The sequence below is a fragment of the Filicampus tigris genome, chromosome 9 (genome assembly GCF_054856515.1).
Source record: "Filicampus tigris isolate MCC_2025a chromosome 9, RoL_Ftig_1.0, whole genome shotgun sequence".
NCBI classification, from domain to species: domain Eukaryota; kingdom Metazoa; phylum Chordata; class Actinopteri; order Syngnathiformes; family Syngnathidae; genus Filicampus; species Filicampus tigris.
In genome coordinates, this window is record NC_141225.1 from 6,167,110 (window position 1) to 6,177,649 (window position 10,540).

At 39.9% G+C, this 10,540-nt stretch overlaps 1 protein-coding gene across 4 annotated transcripts; it reads right to left on the reverse strand.

Moving 5' to 3' along the window:
- Positions 1–1,119: 1,119 nt before the first annotated feature.
- On the reverse strand, positions 1,120–10,291 carry LOC147141747 (protein phosphatase 1 regulatory subunit 12B-like). 4 transcript variants are annotated; one of them, XM_086040792.1, is made up of 7 exons: positions 10,050–10,291; positions 6,099–6,115; positions 5,873–6,011; positions 5,490–5,591; positions 5,335–5,385; positions 4,794–4,844; positions 1,120–3,237 (listed from the first exon to the last, which is right to left on the reverse strand). In XM_086040792.1, the coding sequence occupies exons 1-7, from the start codon at positions 10,152–10,154 to the stop codon at positions 3,151–3,153; spliced, it is 552 nt and encodes a 183-aa protein (XP_085896918.1). In that variant the 5' UTR covers positions 10,155–10,291; the 3' UTR covers positions 1,120–3,150. The 4 variants fall into 4 exon arrangements, with proteins under 4 accessions (XP_085896918.1, XP_085896920.1, XP_085896917.1 ...); XM_086040794.1 differs by having other exon boundaries at positions 4,794–4,839; positions 5,335–5,388; XM_086040791.1 differs by having other exon boundaries at positions 5,335–5,388.
- Positions 10,292–10,540: the final 249 nt, after the last annotated feature.

Here is a 10,540-nt window from a genome sequence, read left to right on the forward strand (position 1 = left end):
GGCGATAAATGGACCGGGATTTTTTTGTAAAATGCCCAGCTCTGACTTTAAACAATCACATTATGTCCAATTATCACTCATTGTAGATCCACAATGTCCTATTTTGTTTCATAGTCTCGCTCTCGCATAATTTGAAAAAACGTGCTTCAAAAAGTAACAAAGTAACTTAACTTAACAAAGTAAGTAACTTATGTGAATTTCATGAGATTTGAGCTAAGTGAGCATCAAAACTCCACGTGGTTTACTTTTTCTTTGTTTCTAATAACCTTAGAACACAAAGGAACCTACTGCAATAGAAGGGATCATAAATGTCTCGGCCTGGCCATTGTGATTTGATCCATTTTGGATAATTACAGCAAACACATTAAACATCCAGGAGATGTTAACAAAAATAGCATGTTGCTAACTCATAATGACTAGTGTGAAAATGACCAAAGAAACTACTAGTAATTACTCTCCAATGTGTGGATGTCTTCCAAGGGTGAGTAGTTACTTGAATTTAGTTCTGTGTTCCATTTAATGGTCAATGGCTGTCACTTGTATAGTGCTTTTCCACCTATTAAAGCCCTCAAAGCGCTTCACACTGAGTTCACATTCACCGACTGATGATGTAGCATCAGAAGCAACGGGAGGTTCAGTATCTTGCTCAAGGATACTTCGACATGGTCACAATGGACGGGGATCGAACCCACAACCTCCTGTTTGGGAAACGGCCACTCTACCACTGAGCCATGCTGTCCCCATTTATTACAATTAAGGGTGTTCAATTGTCACTTCAACCATTTCCTGCATAGTTACGAAAGATTTGATGTTCTGGGGACTGAATGCTGATGGCCTGCGATCTTGTTCTGGTGCAGACGTGTGTTGGTGTTTTCTCACCTGCATGCTCTGTACCCTGCCTCAGGTCCATAGGTCAGTGCTGCGTGTGTGTGTATGCACGTGGGTGTGTGTGCATGTGTTTGGGTGTGTGCATGTATGTGCGTCAGGGGTTGGGGCCGGGGTAATTCATGTGAAGCACTTGAGTTGCATTTTGTTGTTGTATTTTGTTCTGTTGACTTTATGATGGTGACGGCATAGGATTAATTGACTTAATTAAACAATAACCAGGGCATTGCAAGGTTTGTTTTTAGACCTTTTATTATTCAAACAATCAAGAAAATAAAAATAAACAATACTGTAACTTGAATTTTACAGTATAGCAGAAGTATGGAATGAAAGATGCCTTTCCATTTTTGGTCACTGGGTGGCACCATGAGATCATACAACAGTATACATATAAGGTAAGAACAGTGCAATCACCATCCATCCATTATCCATACCGCTTGTCCTCACAAGGGTCGCGGGCGTGCTGGAGCCTATCCCAGCTGTCTTCGGCCAGTGGGCAAGGGACACCCTGAATTGGTTGCCAGCCAATCGCAAGGCACACAGAGTCAAACAAACATCCGCACTCACAATCACACCTAGGGGCAATTTGGAGTGTCCAATCAACTTACCATGCATGTTTTTGGAATGTGGGAGGAAACCGGAGGACCCGGAGAAAACCCACGCAGGCACGGGGAGAGCATGCAAACTCCACACAGGGAGGCCGCAGCCGGGATCGAACCCACGACCTCTGAACTGCGAGGCGGACGTGATAACCAGTCGAGCACCGTGCCGCCCCAGTGCAATCACATTGGACTTAATTATAGTAATAATAATAGTAATGCAGCAACATGAAAATACTCAAATTAACTACATAATACATACAGTACAGTAAGTCTGCTTGCGCTGTGTGTGAGAAACAATGTCATTTCTTCGCCACCTGTACAGTCCCCTCCATACTTATTGGAATGGCAAGGTAAATTCCTTTGTTTTTGTTGTACAACTATACTAAATACATTTGTGTTTCAGCTCAAACTGTTAATATGGTTCAGAAGTTCTGCTTTTATTCCATGGTACTTAGATCTAGATGGGTAAAGGAACTCAGGACAGAGCACCTTTTGATTGAAGCCAACTACGTTTCACGTGAGCAAAAGTATTGAAACATGTGACTGATGAGTGTTTCTAGTTGCTCAGTTGTTGCCTTTTAGATTGATTGCTTAAACATGAGAGTGTTTGGTCTTGGCTTTGGGATTCATTTTTTTAAAACTGCATTTTCTGCTAAGCAAACAAGAACTACCAGAGAGACCTTAACCCAATACAGCATGCATTTTAACTCCTGAAGATGTGACAGAAGAGAGAACCCCCCCAAAAACAGACGAGAACTGAAAGAGGCGGCATGAAAGGCCTGGAAAAGCATTTCAAATGAAGAGTCTGGTGAAATCAATGGGTCGGATGCAGGCTTAATGCAGTTAGTTTGGATGCATTTTTCTGTAAATTGTGAGACAAAATGGTTTTGTAGACTTCAGAATTCATTGTGCTTCTACCATCTTGAGTTAGATTGTCAATGAAGACTAATGAGAAGAAGCAACTATGCAAGCCCTAGCAATGACATTACTTCCACCTTGATTAACAGATGAGTTTGTGTGTTTTGGATTATAAACTGATCCTTTCTTTCCTCATCCTTTGGATTTTCCATCACATTGGTAGTGGTCAATATTGTCTAATCAGTCCATAAAACTTTATCCACAAGTTTTTGTGGCCCATTTATGTACTTCTTTGTGGGTGAAAAGTGGGTGGCCTGTGCTGAATTATTCAACACTTCAAGATATAAATACCTTGAAACAAAACTTGGAATTCTGATCTTTTTTTCTCCTGTTCGTCTTTTGTTCTGAAACCCAAATGTATTCAGTAAACAACAAAAACAAATGAATTGACCTTGCCATTCCAATACTTATGGAGGAGACTTGTATTTGGTTTAAATTGCAGATTTGGAGGGGAATTGTGACATCACAGTTTAAGTTAAAGCATCACAGCCATATTTATTGCATGAACTACATTGGTCACAGTTTCCATGGTGATGAACTAAGCTATATATGGCTTGGAATTTCATTTGAGTTTATGGTCTGGAATGATGAATAATGCCATGTGGGTCGTGTCTTTGCATGTGAATCGGGATTTACCCAACTGACAAAAAAAAAAAAGGAACAGAGGGATCACCTGTGTTGTTTTCATGAGACAAAATAAGTAGCAGAGATCATGTAATCCCTCCTCCGTACATCTTGGATTAAATCACTTGGATAATTTGGTGATGACGCGGATCAACGCTCCGTTTTCATCCTTCAGTCTTTGGTTTTCTGTGTGAAGTTCCGCTTTGACCTGAGCAGGAAAGAATGCAGCAACACTTTTTGCAAAAACGGTATTTACATTTGTAAATCGAGGGAACTTTTCCCATTGAAATGAATGAAGTTAATCCTTTCCAGACCACAAGTTGTTATATTTGCCCTGATTTAAATCGGCGTGTAGTTGAAAATAAATACAGTACAATGAAAAAATAAATCGATAAAATTAAAGTGAAAACATACTTTTGACGAAATAACACACTAAACTAACATACCAGTGTGGGCTTATTGCACTTTAACTTGAAGGGAGGAGAGGAAAAGGACAACACTTCCTCTAATGAAAAAGTGTCTCATTCCAAAAAAACATAAATCTTATTCAGATGATTTTTCTTTAGTATATTTTCTAATTTGGGGTTTTCACTTTCCCTAAACATTGCAAACTCTGCAATAAATTCTACTGCAGCCTGATTATTAGAACTTGCAGCTGCCCGTTGTCTAACAACACTGTGAATTCCACTTCTCCTCCAAAATTTCTCAAACCGACCACGGCTGGCTTTAAAATCCTCAACACCACTTGGACTTGGCCTTTTGGGGAGCAGGTCCACATACAGCATCTTCCTATTCTCACAGTGATGGACTCACTCACGCTATCACAGAGGGTTCTTTCTCATTTATCCAAATTGCTAACAATGTTTCCACTTCCTCCCCCTCCTCCTGATGCTATTTTATGCTTTTTATGCTATCTTTAGTAGCCAATCTGAGTGCTAATTGAGAAAATTCACAATTCATTGAGAACATTTTGTGTGTAACTAGAATTGTTCGTAAAAATGGTTGTTCGTGATTCGGGGTACCATTGTATTTACCAACTCTGTCTGCTTTTGTCAATAAACGAGGTGGGCAGGATGGACTGATAGACTCTAGCGACTTTGAACATGAAATGATATAAATGTGTGATGTTTTATTCTCGAATAAATTCTTTGTAGATTTAAGTAAGCAGCAGCAGATAAAGAACATATGCAGAGTTCCCCTTTACAGGTTTTTCAGTGTTCTGTATGTTACGGCCTTTTATTTCAAGTCCAGTGTTATGAGGATGTACTGTACATGTTATAAGTCGGTTGCAATCATACAGATTCAAAGCTCAAATATTTAAGAATGTCTTCTCATTGTTTCTATTTTAGTTCTTTTGAAAAAAATGCAGACATTGACTCATGACGACATAGAATTCCTCGAAACCCCACAGTGCCACTTTGTTTTACGGGCCTATTTTCTGACCAGAGCTGCTATGTTTGTATCGAGGTCTCATTCATGGAAGAACACCGAAGTTATTGTTCGGTAGACAGTCGCCGGGACCCCGAGGGCTTTTGCGCCACAGCGCCACGAGGAACACAATAGCGACAAGCCGTGTCAGACGAATGACAACGCGATTGACGACAAGAACAGAACAGAAGAGAAACAGGGGTTTCGCAAGAAATTACACAATTACTTCATATAGCCCAAAATGAGCAGCCATTTTTAATTAAAGAGATCATCCTTATGTCAGTTGTCATATTTTGGAAAACGCTGGACGAAGTAACGTTATGACGTATAATGTACCTTCACTTCTTCTTCCATATCCGATATCTTCTTCCTGAGACTCCAACTGTCCTATGACCAGATAAATACACTTTACACTCTTTCAAATCACACAGTGGTAAATGGAAAAGAAAATCCCTTTTTCTTTGAGAATCCTTAAACTGAACATCACACTTTGACGCTGTGCTCAGTCCAAATTAGAAGGCACAGGTGAAAAAGCTTTGCAGTTTAGCATAGCCACATACGTAGTATTTCTGCTTCTTATTGTGCCTCTTTGAATTTGAACAAATTACCTTATAGGAGATCATCAAATTCATCCAAAACGGCTCTTTCAAACCAATATGGCCGACTTCCAGTTCAATATCTGGCATTAGTGCTTTGTTCAGTAAAACTTGTGGCAGAGGCTGAAATTCTTAGTATTTTGTTTGGACGGTTGTTTAAGTGACCCCTAAAATAAAATAAAGTGAGGGTGCTTTATTTGTCTGAAGGGTAATATTAAAGACAACATTTCCAAGACGGATTCACATCACAACTTCTGTAGCGTTCACATAACGTCTGCTACCTTTTTCTCTGATTCAAGCATGTTGGAACCTAGTTCATTCTTTCTCTCCTTCTGCTGCAAGAAAAAAATAAAAATTATTGAGGTGTTTAGATGCAGAGTTTACAGCACTGTATGTCCGAGGAATTATACACCGATTGCAGCGATGTGGAGGTTACCTGAGCTCTCTGCAGCTGCTCCTGGATCACAACCAATTCCTGTTTACTGGTTTCCAGTCTAGACTTCAGCCTCTGATTGGTGGCCAGTGCTTTTTCATACATCTGCAAAATGTGCATTGTTGAATTTATTACCACATTTTAAAAGATGCCAGGTGTCTTAATGAAAGGCTACTGATATTACTCTGTTAAAAATGTGCAAATCGTAAAAAAAAAAAAGTTGCAGGATAAAAAAAACAAAAAACAAAGCTCTATTGATTTTTTTTTTACTCATGAAGCACTTCATCCCCAAGAAAAACTTGTCAGTTAGTGTTTCGGATCTGTACATGCGGTGCATGCAACATATATATTCGCTTAAAAATAAACTATAAAAAAGTGTCACGTGCCTTTTTGTAATCATTACGCGCTATCTCCTCTTCAGCCTTTTTTCTTGCCGACAATCTGTTCTCCCGTCTGGAGAAGTACGACTCAGCGTGGTTTTTTGTCATGTCGTTGGAGGCGTCCGACACACCAGATGAGTTCAGTCTGAAAAACAGAAGAGAATAGCCAATAGGACATCAAGGCAGTTTGTTTCACTTGATTTTGGCACGAGTTCCAACCACAAAATCCTACCTTGATAGTCGCTCATGCTGAAATAGAGGAGAAAGGTGTTAAACATTTGCTTGTATTATCTTTTTACAACATGATTTACATCAGGGGCAAGCGTAACGACATGCAAGAGCGATTTATTTTATAACATTTATTTAAATGATGTATGAGGAAGAGAGGGTGCGCCATGTCTGTTGGTATGTTTTTTTGGTAGCTTTGTCACATGTTTTCATCATATTTTATTGATTAAACAAGATACCTTTAAAAATGCATAATTCTTTGAATGGTGCACATGGGTAGGGAGGTGTGCCTGCTCTGTCATGATGCTTTTTATTTGTAGTTTTGTCATGTTTTGATCATGTTTTCATGCTTGAATGTGCCTTTAAAAATAGTGTCATCTCTGTCAGGATGTTGTTTTTGTTTTGATTTACCCTCATGTTTGTGATTTAAAATGCTGCTTGGATAAAAGGAACATTTGGGTATGGTGTGTACAGAGCAAAGGCGTTGCACCATATCTGTCTGGATTTAAAAAATTTTTTTTACTGGTCTCATCTTTAATTTTTAATGAATTTTTCGACACTCTCTTAATTTGTAACGTGTCCCCAGAAGTGGTGACAAGCTGTCACTTGATCGAGAAAAAAAACCCAAAAAAAACATATTGCAGGCAATGTAAAGCTATATTATACTAATGAGTATCTGTCTATCAATGCATGAATTCGGTTACATGTTTTGATCATGATTGCATGATTAGAGAGAGAGAGTGAGAGAGAGACACTATTACTCTACTAGTAAAACATCCATCATATAAACTTGCGTTTGCGTCACCACAGGAGACTTTTTTTCTTCCATGCACAGCTTTGAAAATTCCGAGCTCAGTGAACTCGGCCTAGAGTCAACAAACCCTGAAATAAACTTAAAGTAAACACACCCAAAAAAGGCCATAGCTGCAATAGTGGCCTTCACAGTTGGATTTATTACTAGAGCCCCTTGAAATAAGATTTAAGTACGTTCTGGAGTGAGCGTGTGACGTACACCAAAGGCCCTGCCTACAAGGGCCGTCGAATGTTACTATTAAATACTTGATGAGACTAAGCATTGACATTTTTGCCATAAAAGACTCAATAAAGTGCAATGAAAACCATAAAATTAAATAAGTTACAGAGTGGACAGCCGCACAGCTTAACAACCATCCTGCAGCTGAGAGATGTTTATCCAATGTCATGGGGAATTGGGGGCAGCATAAATTATGCTCCTTGTCAGGAAGGCCATCTACCACCAATATATGTGACAATATATATGACCTTTGTACCATTTGGAAGCCTAATAAACAGAAGTTCTTAGTATCCCCACAGAAAGCATCAAGAATAAACTTCACCTTGGTTGGTTGGTGTCACTAGGCGAAGAACCCTGTGGATTTCCCATTAAACCCAACACAAGATGGCCGACAGCATCGCCTAGAAACCCTTAACGCCAACTAGACCATATACAAAAACTCCTATTACCCAATAGAAGAACCCTGACCCTCACATTGTTTTCCACAATAGACCCTAGAAAACTCCATAGAGAGAACACTGCTCGTTTTAAACAAATGAAATCCCAAATAAGAGGGAGAACATGCAAACTCCACAATGGAAGGCTGCAGATGAAATTTGAACCCAGAACCTCAGAACTGTGAGGCAGACGTGCTGCTAGTCCACCATGCTGCGCGAGCTGTTATCCATCCTCCATTATCGATACCGCTTTTCCTCACAAGGGTCGCGGGCGTGCTGGAGCCTATCCCAGCTGTCTTCGGGCAGTAGGCGGGGGACACCCCGAATTGGTTGCCAGCCAATCGCAGGGCACATAGACACAAACAAACAACCGCACTCACAATCACACCTAGGGGCAATTTTGAGTGTCCAATCAATTTACCATGCATGTTTTTGGAATGTGGGAGGAAACCGGAGTACCCAGAGAAAACCCACGCAGGCACGGGGAGAACATGCAAACTCCACACAGGGAGACCGGGGCCCGGGATCGAACCCACGACCTCTGCACTGTGAGGCGGACGTCCTAACCAGTCGTCCACTGTGCCGCACCCCGAGCTGTTAAATATGATTTATTTTCATTTTGTTGTAATCAAGCATGCGGCAAGGTGGATGGATGGCTGCATGAAAAATCTGTAGCCTATACTTCACTTTTGACAGTTGGCAGTTTCATGTGGAAATGGAAACTTGCATGGACAAAACAAAACTGCTCATAAAGATACAAACCAGGGTGTGTAAACACTCATAGATCTTCCCCTGGACATTTACAAGACTTCTGGTGCTTCAGCAGACAGCAGATGCACTCGGAGGAGCCTCTGGTTTAAATTAAAGGGATATCACATATAAACAGACTGATTGAGAAGAGCCTTCGTGACGTGATCCGTCCTCGCTACATCCCATTGCGACGACTTGACTTCTGACCGGTTATCCCCCAGTGGAAAATGTGACTTTCCCACAGGACGAGCGGGAGAGATAAACATCCATAAATACGGCGACTGAGTTCCCACAAGCGGATCCAAGCGCTTCTCTTGTCTCTACTGTCATCCTGCCTTTCTCACTCGCTCCGTCCTCTTTCACTTTCTGACTTAGTCTCTCTATTCACATTTCTAAGTTCAAGACAAGATTTCCAATTGTAAAATCAAACAAAATGTAGGCGTTCGAATTACTCGAATGTGTGATGTCATCAAATGTTGTGAGAATGCAGCTTAGATCAATCATTTGCGTCAAGTCCTGTAATATTTATTCCATTAATGTAGATGTTATTTTGTCCAAGAAATTCTTAAATGAAACGCGTATATATTTATTAATTTATCTCATTAAATGAGTAGTTCATTAATTTATTTGAGTATAAAGTATACAATATAACATATATTTGACATTAAAAATAGATACCGATAATAAATAACAAATGAATTAAATGTGAAGTAAAATTTAAATATTCAGATATATTTTATTACCTAATGAATGACTTGGCCTATCTGTGCATTTAAAAACATGAGCACAAAACTTTGCCCGCACCTACCCTGATCTGAAGTTACTTTTTTTTTGTTTCTTGTTTTTGATGACACCACAGAGGACAACTATTGATGACATGTGACGATAACCATAGAATAAGAAATGAAACATACAATGCTAGGGTCTGGCTGCTCAGTCCAATCTGAGTAATACAATTGAGTATCAAGTATTTGCCTCGACGGGATTGTGCTTCCATGTAGGATTTGGGATTTTGCTTGAAAATGGCTCTGGGTCATCATCTAGGCTAGTTCATCATGTCATGTGCAGAAACACTCTGTGTAAAGATGTCCGCTTTAGTTCCAGGTTTGGAGTGTATTCAATAAGTTTTATATGATTACAAATGCCTTTCTTTGATTGGCTGGGAGAAATCATATGGTTTTAATGACTTAGCAAACATGGTTTGTTGCTTTTTAAAACAGTGATACCAACCACTCAGGTCATGAACCATGGGAAATGATCAATACAAAAAATATTATTTATGTACAACAAAACGTTTTTTAAAAAAATCTTTGTTCAACTATCCATACCAGCGCCGTATAGTGACAGGCAGAACAATTAAATGCTCTTTCACAAGATGGCGGAAGATACAATTACGTGTAACCTGTGTATCACCTGTTGCAATCCAAACAACGTAATATTATCGTTGTGTTGAACTAAACAGGCCCATATTTGACACTAAGTAAATTAATTGAGACCAAGGCATCATCATTATTTCAGTGTACAGTATATGTATACTTTTTGAGATTTTTTCAACGTATGAATAAAATGTGCCCTGGCTCAATGTGAAACGTGGCAGGAGATTAAATCCATGTTGCCAACAAAGAGGGTATTCAGGATTTTAATACCAATAACACAGAGTGTTAAGAAAATGTGACACATTTATTGAATGAATCAAATTCCTCCGTTAGCAATAAAAAAGAAGCTCACAGCTCACCCTCAGGCTCTCGTTGGCCGGTGACGACGAAGATGAAGAAGAAGAGTCAGAAGGCGACTTCCTAACGCGTGGATGATCTTTGCTGTGAGACAGTTGCGATGACATGGCTGTGGGTTCCTATTGCCTCGACATGCAGCTGTTCAACGTCAATGAAAATACACCCAGACCAGGTCAAGGACAAACACCTCATTCAACCAAGCGTTCTCCTTTGTTGGTGAGAGGGTCCATTAGATGCTTAAGTGATGGTGAAATATTAAAACTGAAGAGCAGCAGAGGGGGCTTCTGTGGTGGGATAGTGGAGTGGGCGGGCCTGTGTCTGTGCAGTGTGCGTCTGGCAGGTCTGAAATGGTGTTCACAAGGGCTTCTTCAGCATGCATTACTGCACTGTCGTCAACAGAAATGCAATAGAGCATTGCTATTGTTTTTAATCACTGAGGTTTTGCATAATAACCCAGGATGTGTCTATTGCCACGGTACCATTAGGTTCTGTT